At 37.2% G+C, this 13531-nt stretch overlaps 1 protein-coding gene across 1 annotated transcript in view; it reads left to right on the plus strand.

Moving 5' to 3' along the window:
- Positions 1-11518, plus strand: part of LOC128729031 (inositol polyphosphate-4-phosphatase type I A) — a 16246-nt gene extending 4728 nt beyond the window's left edge. The window contains exons 3-9 of the mRNA XM_053822678.1: positions 5803-6003; positions 7231-7823; positions 7890-8842; positions 9158-9570; positions 9772-10550; positions 10611-10840; positions 10903-11518. Of these exons, the coding sequence (XP_053678653.1) occupies positions 5803-6003; positions 7231-7823; positions 7890-8842; positions 9158-9570; positions 9772-10550; positions 10611-10840; positions 10903-11035 (3302 nt within the window). The 3' untranslated portion in view covers positions 11036-11518. The remainder of the gene's footprint in view (positions 1-5802; positions 6004-7230; positions 7824-7889; positions 8843-9157; positions 9571-9771; positions 10551-10610; positions 10841-10902) is intronic.
- The last annotated feature ends 2013 nt before the right edge of the window (positions 11519-13531 follow it).

The following is a 13531-nucleotide window of genomic DNA, read 5'->3' on the forward strand; positions in this document are numbered from 1 at the left end:
TTTCAGAGCGTAATGACTACAAAAGGGGAATGGCGTTTTGAAAGGGAACAACGACATAGATGAAATATAAAGGAAAATGGAAAATTGTTTTCAGACAGCTTCAGTGACGAAACAAGAATAAGAGATAGAAAAGTAGAACGATTTGAACGTCATACATGCTCAGGATGGAACAACAAGCTACATTTCCTTATTGCTTTGTACATACATTTATGTGACGGATCCAAGCCAAATGATACTGGCTAAAAAGTATTTCCGGAATAATTTAAGAGGAAACATACATAAAAAATAGGTTTTACTAATTTGATGATGTGCAAGATGCGAAAGATTATAAAGCGAAATGGCAGTTGTGATACAACATCAGAGGAATGGATTTTATAAAAAATCCTTTTCTTGATAGCTAAAATGGTTACAAGGCTCGATTTGTTATCAAGGAGCGAATGATATTTTGAAAAAGACATGTACAATAAATTGGAAGGGATATGTCAAGAAGAACAGAGAGAGATAAATTAATTGAGATAGAAAACCTTCAAAGACGAAGCTAGGAATAACGTTTATACAATGAATACAACTAATTAAGAAAAAAACAATATACACATCAAAAATTGAATTACACAAGCATACGTAAAAATGCTCCTTTATTTTTCCTCAAACTACGTCGACCCGCATGAAATCGGGTTTATCAGCTAGTTAGGAATATTGAAACAAAATGCCCAAAATAACAAATAACGTTTAATTTAACAACAACTTTTCATGTACGCCGTAACACAGTCTATGCAAGAATTAGCAAAGTATAAGATTCTCCAATGCGGAAATGGGGGGATGCAACCCTAATTTATTGGCATTTTCAAAAATCGCTCAGCGATACCTATGTGTTTAGTTTATTCTTTTAAACGATGCTCTTAAATGCCTCAAAGAAAAATGATCTTATCACTTATCTAAAAACATCGTATAACTTTGTATACTGATGATGAGAGAACGAGGCCAACAACGAAATTGTTTGAAATATGTAATTAGAATTGTACATAGTTTTGAACGTTTGTAAATTTGTATATGTTTGTAATTTGTTTTGTCCAATATAAACAAAATACAGTGCAGGAATTCTGAAATTAAATTAGTAACACAACCAATACGTAGTACTGCCTACTTCATAGCACTACTTTACTTGATATTTTCTCAAACATATGAATACTCTTTTGAAAAAGCTAGGACCGTCAAATTTGAACGATTACTCTTTCGAAAGACGCTCTTTTTAAAATGTACAAAAGAATAATTTTATGCGTTACCTGCCATATATGATATTGAGATATATTCATATAATATTATAGGTGCTGTTTAAAAAAAACATAAACGCTCGGCCCAAGCCCAAGATGATTTGGGTTCATATCACGACGTTGCCTCTGCTGTACGCAGGACAAACTATCCGGCAACGTAAATATTTCAAACCATAGACAGCCTTAACAACACAGGTCTTGGCCATACAACGATTGAGCCATTCAAGAAGAAAAATCGTTTTTGCAAAGGTATTATTACGATTTAGTGCTTCAGCTATTTCGGCCCTTCTGTACTACTCTGATGCTTGAAATGACTCTATAACATCCACTATTGATAGCCAACGATAGGCCATATGTGCTTTATACATTAAAACGTTCTAATAGTTCATCGCGCTTCAGCCGTCTCGATAGTATTCCTGTGGTCGTTATCATTCCCGTCGATTTTCTCTTCATTACTGGCCCGCTCACAATTGAGCACGTCGTACTGACATGGCTATGCTTAGCCAAGGCTTTCATGACTTTTAAATTACTCGTAGCTGTTTGGTTAGTCCTGCGTACGTGGTGGTTGAGGGGTGGTGGGGGGAGGGGTGGTTACGACGACGACGATGACCAAACGATCAGACGAGATTCGATTCTGATACTATCATGTGTTTTAACCGTACGCTGACGCTTCGGCTATTGGGCTCCCGTCGATTTTAAACTATGCAAATTTCAGATACTGGTTTTATGCAATACTCATGGAAATGATTATACGACGTGGAATTTAAGTTTATCGTAGACGTAGCTGAAGACAAATTGAATTTGTACTTTGTTTTTAACCTCATAACGATACAATGAAAATTGCCGATAGAAACCTGGATGTAGAAACACAAAGAGGAACACCTTCCGGCAACGTAACGAATGGGTCAGAAGAACGGCGTAATCTACAAGCGATAAAGTTTGCTTTAAGTACAGCTCATAAAATAATTTGATATTTTTGACAAATATTTGAAAGGACAAATATTTGGATTTATCTGAGGGATAAATATGAGCACAGAACGAAATTACTCCATTTTAAACACCATTAATACAAAAATGCATAATCGAAATCATAGCTTATAAAGAAAAATTCGTAGAAGGTAATAAACTATTCTTAGTATTCATTATAGATATTAAATTGTCCAGAGTTAAATTTACAAACCATCAATTTATAAAACAAACGAGTATTTGAACGAACCTATTTATTTATACATGTTACACATGGTATGGGTGATATATATAACGGCGCTACTATTATCAGGGTCCTTTCAAAAAATTAGGTTGCTGTGGCGGGTTGTTTGGCGGGGGTGTTTATTGCGTTTTTAACGATATTTGTTTATATATATTTAGATCCAAAATCTAGTTTTCTTACTTTGCGTAGGTTACTTACTACATTAGTCTATTTCCCCGATTTTCATTTGATTTCCCTTTGTTTCATTTTGTGGTTTTATTATCTCTCGTTTTACAAATTGTTTACTATTATTATTTGCAAATTTTGATGTGCACATGATTTTTTCTGTACTGTTTTAATACATCCATTTTCATTTGTAGTTTTCAAACGTTAAACTCCAAATAAAAGCATTCTAATGAGAAAGCCTGAAAATATTTGACCAATTGCTATAAAATCGAATACCACGAACTCTTTTTTGTGGAAAAACAATCATCACACCACTCATTTTCTTAGACAACTCGAGCTGTCACTACTTTAAGGGAAGTTTGGAAACGATGGAAAGAAAGAAACGTAAATAACATTTTGAATGACCTCGAAAAACGGATTTTGACATAATATTGACATTAAACTGCCAAATTTAGTACACTACCGATCAAACGTGATCACATGAAAATCTTCACGATGGCTTTAAAATCACAGCGTGTACTGGACCTACATTGGTCGATACTCGTTGATCGATTTGTCAACTCCCTGGCAACGCGGAGTGAACATTTTATTTATCTTAAATGCACAAATTCTTTATGTTGAGGGTAACTCCTATGGTAGCTACTTGGAGTCAATTTCCACGGCATTACCGGAGAACAAAATTATTTTTTTTTTTCATAAAAAAATCATTCCTTAGAAAAAAAACTGAGCTACGCATGGAAGCGCTCCCGCTCGCTCATTGAAACTCATGCCATGCTGTCATTCTCGTCCTGTCACTCCTGTAATCACTTTCGTTTCAAGCATACGACGCTTTTAGCACGCTCGAAAAACAAGTCCTTGTTGGGTGTATGGACAATAGCCACCGGATCCCGCTCTCTTTTGCGCGTCGATAGCTTATATACTTTGAGTTGCACAGGAGCCTTCCAACGACCAACGAGGACCAACGCGGAGTGATAAGATATTCATCTTAAACGTACAAATTCTTAATGTCGAGGGTAACATCGATGGTAAATTCGAGGAGTCAATTCCCTCGGTATGAACGGTGAACAAAAATTTTACATTTTCATTTATAAAAAAAAATCAAAGGAAAAAACTGAGCTCGTTAGCGCTCTCACGCTCGCTCATCTACACTCATGCTGTCATGCTCGTCCCGTCAGAGTCCCACATCCATACGAACTTAGCACGCTCGGCCAAAAGTTCCTTGTTGCAGAGAGTGGCTAAATCCAAGTTTTATATCAAGCGCGTGGGTGAACAGAACCGTGTATGGAGGATAGCCAGCGGATCCCGCTCACTCATGTTCGGTGGTGACCCATATGCTCTGAGTTGCGCAAGAGCCTTACGAACCCGCTTAGGGTAGGTGCAAACGATAGGGATTGCTCTGGGGAATCGTGGCTCTCTCCTTAAAAATTGTATGAGCGGTGTCTGGCACCATCGGTTTTGACAAAATTACGGGAACCGATGGAACGCACCGATGTTTTTATGTTGTAGTGCATACTTGCGATCGATGTTACGTAGTGTTACATCGCGCAAGGGTTTGAAGGAGGGAAAGAGCAAAACAGTTTATGGCAAAAGCGTTACATATTTTGCTGTTGGAAGTGTACGTCATTCAAAATTATAATTCATATATGTGCGTTGATAGGCCATGTGCTCAGCCAAAGAGAACCACGATGAACAACCAAACAAAGCCAGACAAATATAAACACCACATTGGATCTGAGGAATACGATTGTTGTGTTCCATTTTTCTGCCACAAAAAACCACGTTGACTGTAGAAAAATACTTCACCTTTTTGAACTTGGATCTCATAGCAGCAGTTTAGATTGCAGCGTAGTGTAGAAGTTGAATGTTTGTGGGAGAGGGTGATGGGCTAATCTTGACGGGTACCTCAGTTACCGATATGTTTACACGTTTACGATATGTTATATGTGCGCCAATGTAACCGGTTCACCACTAATAAAAATTATTCGACGTGACGAAATAAGGGTTAGCTAAAAAAAGCAAAAAAGAGAGAAAGCGAAATAGTGAAGGAAAAAGATGAAGGGCAAAACCAACGAAACAATAGGGGAACGAACTGTTTTAAATTCGTTGAACGAATCTGCGATATCGGAAAACGATGAGGATGTTCTGAGGTGGGCGGTCAGATGCAAGATTTTCAAACCCAAAACGCAGTTTTTCAGCGTTTGGCTTGCTAAGCATGGAACAACGTGTTACTTTTCTTTATTGCTATGTAGAGGGATTGATCATATTAATCCAAAAAAAAAAAATCCGATCCAAGAAAAATCATCAAGGATCCAAAGGGTGTTTCGAATCGGTTGATGTGAAAACACCAAGCATAAATATGAGGTTTTATTTATTCCATGACTCGAAAGAGGCCAAGGTTTAGGTAGAAGGATATTGTCACGAACGTTTTGATCATACGAAACGAAGAATATGTAGAGAAACGGTGCTTATGAAACAGCGAGAGAATAGAGTTTTGATAAAAATAATTTCGTTGATATGATTCTGTAGTAAGGAAAAAGTACTGTAGTAAAGAAGTATAATAAAAGAAAGCTATCACTAATACGTTTGAAAGGGTAGACTTGTTGAATAAGAAGTTCAGGACAGTATGAAAAAGCATGGTATAGCAAATTGTAAAACATGTTTTTGTATTAAAGCGACAGAAAATTCATCTTTCTCTCGTATTAAAACGAAGTGGAAATCCTTCAAAGATGAAGCTATAAATTGAGCAAATAGATTGAATACAAAAAATAAGAGAAAGATGACAAATGTACACATCAAAGTTTAAATTACACCAACATACGTAAAAATGCCTCTTAATGTTCCCTTAAACTTCGTCGTCCCAAAGGAAGTCGGGTAAATCAGCTAGTTTAAAGTTTGTTTTAGTTTGTTCACAAATTGTTTTTTAACATTCGTTCGGGTTTGTCTGGTGGTACGTTTGCGCCGGTCCGCGACGCAGGAATTCACGAATCCGGTATAGCATTCAGGGTACGGTACGGTGGATATTTGCTAATAGCCGCATATAAACGTATTACAAATAACGCATTTTGTATCATAACGATTATAAATTTTGTATTTTTGTAACCAACGATTATAAATTTTGTACTAGCAATAATCAAATCCAGTTTAAATTTGTTTCAGAGTTTTTCGATGGTCTTCAACAGCGATTTGCAGCCAATACGCATCAAGAACGCTTTGAATGGATGCAAGCAATCGACCTCGCTGAGTACGATGCAAAACGTGCTCAGCTGAAATATCTTAAAGAGCAGATTGATAAAAACCGAGAATCAAATCGTGAAGTAGACATTGATATATTACGTGTGCAATCTGGAAAGCAAATCGGTAAGATGTTTTTGTCAAGAGCTTTTTCTCAATAGAAATAGTTTTTAAGTCTTATGGATCAGTGACACATTCTCTATTCTATAGATTTTCGGTTCTATTTTAAAATATGTTTTCAAAAAACTGTTGACAAATATTACGCTGAAGTCTACTAAATTTTTATTTGGCTAAGGTATGGCGAGCGACTACAGAGCGAATCGAAGTGTAGGAGACGGATGTAAAATGAATGATGTGCCAGATCCGTTAGTCGCGGAGTAGCGGACCGACGCTATCGGTCCCGTCTTACTCGATCGTCGGACCAGGTTTGACAGTTTCAAATTTGAAGCAACTAATTACGAAAAGGAATTGTATCGTTTGCTACTTTTCAGTACAATGCATTCTAGTCGGAAAACATTTGAATATTTCATTTACGTACAGATTTTAGTGCTTGCATAGCTTACAGCATGAGAGATTGAGTGTTCAAACAGCATACACCAAGCGCCAAGTAAAGCGCACAATTTTGTGATACATTTTTCGAGTCACAAATCACAATTCGAGTTAGTCACAATCCCGTACGTTCCGTGTACGCTCGCCTTTGAGGGCGTAGGTAAAATATAAACCTCTGATTCTGCTGTATTGTATTTGTCTGTATGCATCACAAGATTTTTATGATTCGATACTTAGAGAATGCTTTTTTCAATGGGTAGTTTAGAAAAGCTCTCTTATAATTTTTCAAATATACAAACGGCTTCCAATACAAAACAATCATGTCAATATAGTTTTTACTATTCAATATTTAGTATAGTAAAGGTTTAGCATTCTAAGTATCGAATAAATGTGGTTTCCCATACAATCAGCTAAAAGTTCCTAAAAAATCCTCAACTGATTTGGCTGAATGAAGAGTGGTCAAGCGCTGATACAAATTGTCATAAAAAATTGATTACATTGGTAAATTGTTTTGTGATATTTGACAAAATTTCTTGTATACATAAAGCAAGAAATATATTTCTGTAAATCCCAATTCGGGATCCCAAGGTTGAGAGAACAATAAATGTTGAAAAATGAGGAAAAATGCTTAAATCAATGATTATGTAGTGAAAGTTAAAAATGCAAACAAATTTTTCTTGACTTTCGAGATGTGGCCATCTAGAATTCTGAAATAGGATATTTCATCATTTTTCAATAATCTTTGAAAATCTAGACATTATATTATTTTAGCATGTATGTTAATCAAATTTTTGTTGATTGTAGATTTAAACGAAACACCAATTTGTGAGTCGGTTATCTCTTGCGATAATCTTTTGTGTGACGGAAATGGAAAACCTCCAAGTCCATCAGTAATAGTGCATATAGCTTCAAACGTTGCAGCATCAGGATGGATCAAATACGGCAAAACTGAAGTGATTGAGCGGAGTTCTAACCCACAATTCATATGCACTACTATATTTCGAATGTGCGATGGTTTGCACACTGATTCAAAAATACGTTTCACAGCATACGATGTTCGTGAGAAAGTGACGCAAACAGCTGTTCCAATCGGATGGGCAGAAATTGCACTTGGTGTAATAATGGATACATCTCGATTGCGAATACCTCTACGCACTCAAACTTGCGGTGAAACCGCGGGCTTTTTGACGATTGCTACCTACACACCTAACACGGAACATCGTAATAATCAGCAATCTCCCATGAAGAGTGAAATGTTCCCATCTCAACCTTTGATGATCTCTTCAGAGCAGCAACAACTAGGTCATAGGCGTTCGCAGTCACTTCCATTAAAGCTAGGAATACAAATGTTTGTTCCACCACCATCAAAAATTCGAGTTTTCTTCACTAATCCCAGTGTAAGAAATTTGTTTGCTAAAATTCTTTTCTATAAATCAATTTTAAGACACTATATCGTTTTGTAGATTCATTCTTATCGTTTACACTCTGGTCTTGGTGGGGATATTAGTGTGTTGGAGATGATGTATGAAAGTAATTTATGCAATATTATACCCCAGCAATTATTAACTGTGTGGATAGCACGTGAAAAAGAACTATTGCAAGAGATCTCTGGAATGGGAGAGCTTGGTGGAGAATGGCGTCAAAAACAAATGGAGTTGCTTGACAAACATTTGAAGTTACTTAAAGATTACTCACAAGCTAAGCAATATTTACATCAACAACAACATCGAGGAAAATCATTCAAACCGAGCTCTAAAAAAGCAGAAGAGTCAATTGAATTTGCACCAGTTAATTTACACCTGCAACGTATGTGGGCACACAACGATACTCTGAAACGAACAGGAATTCTAGACATAATCACGGTTGGTGCATTTACTCGCCATTCGGGAAAATCAAAAACGGGGGGACTAATCAAAATGCTCCATCGTGTAAATGATTCTCCTGTAAAGAACGAAGGACAATGTAATATTACTTCTGCCAACGATGCTGTGCAAGCAATTAAACAACTGCGTAAAGAAATAGTAGAAATCATGTCACAGCTGCTATTTCTTGCGAGATCCAAAACTCCAAAAGGAATGCTTCAGTTATGTAATGAAATGATCGCAAAAACACGTGCATTACTAAATATTTGGGAACCCAGTTTGGTAGAAGATACATTTGCTTTCATTGAGCAGCATCGCGTAATAGATGATGGAAATCTAACTTCCCAAGAATCCGCCATGACTGGAAAAGTACTTGTAAAAGAATCATCAGTTATGTCACCATTTAGGAAAATAACGGAACAACTCGGAGACATTAATTTGAAGTCATCTCAAAAAGAAGATTTTTCTTCATTTCCAGATTGGGCATATGAGTTCCAGCCTCAAGCATTGGCCAATCAATTCGACATAATCGATAAGTCAATTAAACAATCAAAGCAAGTGCTACCCTCAGAAGTTGACAATGTTGCTAAAATACAAAACGATAACGATAAACATCAAAATCATCAATGTTTGCAAATGACAAAACAAGCTGGCAAGGAAGTTTCCATGAATTTTCTAGCTACAGAGCAACCGTCATCATCCAAACCCCAAAAAAGTAATGACCGAAATCAAGTGAAAAAAAAATACATTGAAGGGATAAATTTTAGCGAAACCCATTTTGATATTAATGGAGATGTCATTTCTGAGGATGTCACAGCGGCAACCGAAAATCTACGTTCTGACACCATTAACGTCTTGAATCCTAACAGCTCAAAAAGCATATTTTTAAGTGATAATCTATCATCAACTAGTAAAACCGATATTTCGTCCAACACGTATAACGAACAGAGTAATATTCAAGAAAATGTATCAATCATCTTAGGTTACAATGGAGCATTTCTAGACACAAGAGTGATGAGTTCAAGCCCTTCGGCAAATTACTATCGACCTACAGAAGAGCCTGAGCCTTTGGATTTGACCCAGCTAAATATTGAAGCAAGCGTCATGTGCTTAGTTTCCAAAATAAAATTTTTATGTGGACGTTGTGGGAGTCCTGCAGTACGTTTAAGAAACTTAACAGACAAAACTAGTGGAACAGAATTGTGTATTAACGAAAGCTTATCTGAAGGTTTTAGTTCATGTGTGGTATCTAACCAACCGATTCCTCAATCTCATGATAGTAGTTGCAACGATAATTCTAAAACCGATTATGAAGACAGATTTGTCGATACGTTGAGTGAAGAATCTTCAATGCAATTCAAGATCGGAGCTCGAAAATCTAGTGAGAACACATCTGCTTTATGCTCTTTCACTATGAATAATAAAATTCAAGTAGTGAAACATCCGAGCAATAAAATGGATTTTAATTTGGCGTTAACAGAAGCTGTTGGAGAAGTAACGCGAAAAGTTAGGAGAGGTAACAAATTTACAGATGGTCTTGATTTATCCACAACAACCGATTGGACACTTGAGCTACGCCCTTCAATGAAAAAACTTCGTCAGGCGATGGATGGACTACTTAAAACGGCAAGATTGATGCATTCTGTGCAGCGACTTCAACAGGACATAAAAAAAACAAGTACAATGTTGGCAACCATGTACCACCGTGATGTGTGTTTTTCTCAAGCTCTTACGGCTCTTGTGACCGGATTAATGGCAAAATTATGGGGACAGACTGTTTCGGAGAACTTTATCAGCCTTTTAATACATCTTGGTCCGCTTGCTCATTTTGAAGGATTACTCTCACTCTATGGCAATGAAACTGATATGTGGGGTGATATGATTGTAGCTATTGAAGATTTGGCTACTGTTCATTTTACACTTGTGCGTAGTAAATTACATAACGATACGAAACCTCCAATACCCATGCCACGTGTTATTGGCAATCGACAAGCACTTCGAGTGCTCTTGCCAGTTCCAGAACCAGTATTGGCTCACTTGCCTATTAAAAAAGAGGTCAATTTTCGTGTAGTTCCTGTTTTTTTTAACATTGGTATTAACGAAAAAGCAACTGTTGCTGAAACACTTGGTTTCACTCGCGATCAGCATCGTTCTAATTTGGATAATTATAACCGTTTGAGACAGTACCATTGTAAATATCGTACAGTTCCATTCAATTTTGTCAATTCACATTGCTCTTCTACCCACGATACTCCAACAAAAGTTGGTTCCTATAAATATCACCATAAAGAATTACTTTCATCAGAACACACCGTCTTAAAGTTTTTATCAGACCTCGAAGCAGAATTACTTCACAACGGTTCGAAAAATATTAATATATTATATCTTTCGGAGGAAATTACACGCGCAATGCAAGGCCTTCGATTTACCTCGTGCAAAAGTGCAAAAGATCGCACTTCGATGGCAGTTACTTTAGAACAATGTCGAGTATTACAGCAAGAGTTTCATCTCTCAAACGGGAACGTTCAAAATGTTTTGGATACTATGCGCAGGTAAAGTAATGCTTACGATAAACCAGCAAATTAGAAATTCTGTATCTTTTCTATCATTTTAGCGAGGGCACTCGTCCAGATAACACCATGAAGAACGTTGGCATGCGCAAATACGCTTTTAATTTACCACAAGTACTATCTCTTCCAAATGTTTATCGTCCTCCACATGGTACCTACGGAAAAACACAGTCATAAATGCATAATTAATTATGCACTTTTTAAATTTTGTATATTTTGAAGAAATATCGAACTTTCTCGTAAGTGATTTAAATGCAAAAATTTACAAGCAACATATATGTAACATAGAAAAGCAGCCAACATATTTTTGTTACAAGGTTTATATTTTCCGTGAACCTCAATAAGTTTGATGGTCAAACATATACAATAACGTATAAGTAAAAGGTAAGGGGTTTAAAATGCTCTATTGTTTTTTTTAAATATTATTGTCAGTTTCCGGTAAAAGCTTATGTTAATACGGTCAAAATTTGTTTCTCCTGCAAAATAGCTGAATTCATTAATGTAGAGAATGAAATGAATCCGAAATTGTAATTTGGGAAGAAATACTGCATTCTTAGAAATTCAATTACTTATGTTGTACATTGTTTCTGTAGCATAAGGCACATAAAGAAATAAACTGTTAATGTTCTTATCTCAGAGTTTACATTACGTTTTACAAACACCACCAGTTATTTAAGATGAATTATAACATAATGAAAATTATAATGATGAAATTAAAAAATACTAAAATGATTAATTGCCTTCAATGTTACTCATTCATATATACAAATTCATTCATTTATTCGCGCAGTTTGATCGTTTCATAAGACCCTCCGTTGTAACTTACGTTTAATTATGTAAACGGTGTTTGTAATCAGTGTTTTTAACTGTTTATCGTGTATCAGTGTTTTCTCTCGGTAATCCGCGTACTAAGGCTTTATGCGATGTATGTTATTAATTTTTCTGTGTTGTTTGTTTCGGCTCTACTTTCGTCGGCTCATGCCACTTTGTTCATCGAAATGGCCTCCGTGTGCCGAGTATGTGATTAGGCAACCGAAGATGGCCCGATAGTTTGCGTTAGTAGCCTGGGGCTTACTCCTAGTAAAGCCGTTTTTCGTATAAAGTGTCTCAAGCTGCTCTGAGGATGCTCTAACAATCTAGCTTGGAATGAAAATCTTATGTGGTATTGTAACTCTTGCCAGGCTTCTTTGGCTGGCTGGCCAACTATTATCAGTGAGCTTAAACGTCTCATCAGTGAGATGGAAAGTGAGCTTTTCACCGAGATAAACAAACGATTCCGAATGGATTGCAATGACTCTACCAGTTCCAAGTCGTGGATACAGATTCACACTACGACTCCCGTCGACACGATGCTCCCAGGCATACACACGGCAGCTCTACTACCGGTGAACTTACCGATACACTTCAAATTGATGGGCTTCCTTCACCGTTGACTGCTGATATCGATTTCCCATCGGAAGATGTTGTATTAAAAACGGAATATACATGCAAAGATCTGAATTCGCATACCTCCTTTGTTCCTTGCTCTTCTCATCAACCTCATCTTCCGCTTCTCTCCGGGACCTAAAACGAGATACTGTCGGATGAAGCTGTTTTCAAGCCGGTCACTGAACCACGAGCCTGGCTATTTGTTACACATATGTCTCCGAGTTGCACTAATCAGCAGATGTGCACTTTTGTTTCTTCACGGATCAATACCTCCGATTGCGTTGCTCGTCAAATTTATACTCGCAACAGCCACCGAAATGGTTTACGTATCATCTCGTTTAAAGTGAGTTTGCTGGGTCTTAATCTCACTGAGTTCCGCTCTAGTCTTGAAGTTAGTAACAGATTAAACGACTTATAACACCTCTTAGTGTACTATCAAAATGCGCGTGGTCTGCGATCGAAAACCTTCTTCTTGAGCTCTACCTCTGCTGATTTTAACATTATTGTTCTGACTGAAACATCATGATCCTATTCCATCACCACTGCTTTTCGATGTCAACCAGTGCTTCGTTTTCCGTAGTGATAGGTTAGCCTCGAACAGCAAATAATCTTTGGAAGAAGGTGTCCTTATCGCTGTGTCTTCGAGGTTTGACTCCATCCGCTGTTCTGGTCCGACATCTCTCACGGAGAACCTTTGGGTGCACGTGAAATCCTTCCACCATCAATTAATGATCGGCGTTGTTTACTTATCTCTGAATCGCTGAAATAATCTGGCAACAATAAATTCCATCTATTCTGAGCTTCGACATTTAAGAGAAAGTTTGTCTCTCGTTCCGTTGATCCTTATGAGTGATTTCAATTAAACTTATCTACGTTGGACTACTACTCCCGGCCCGTTCCTACGTTGGATTCCGCTAGCTCTCGGTTTTCTCCTACCTGCGCCATGCTGTTCATCGAATTGCATTTCTCCGGATTGACGCAGCTAACCTCTTCTATCAATGGCCACGGTTCGTGGTTATACTAAATTTTTGGATGCGATCTTTTCATCGACTGCTCTGTCTCAGTTGAGAGAGTTGAAACTTCTGTCATGCTGATTTTGCTAGCCTAAAGTCGACTTTATTAAATGTTGATTGGAATGGAATCGCGTCGGATGCAGACATCCACGTAAATGTTGACTCCTTTACTCTTACAGTTGTGGAGCTCTTTGATGTCTTTGTTCCCTAGTTTTGTGCACCAAAGAAACCT

This window comes from Anopheles nili, chromosome X (genome assembly GCF_943737925.1).
Source record: "Anopheles nili chromosome X, idAnoNiliSN_F5_01, whole genome shotgun sequence".
NCBI classification, from domain to species: domain Eukaryota; kingdom Metazoa; phylum Arthropoda; class Insecta; order Diptera; family Culicidae; genus Anopheles; species Anopheles nili.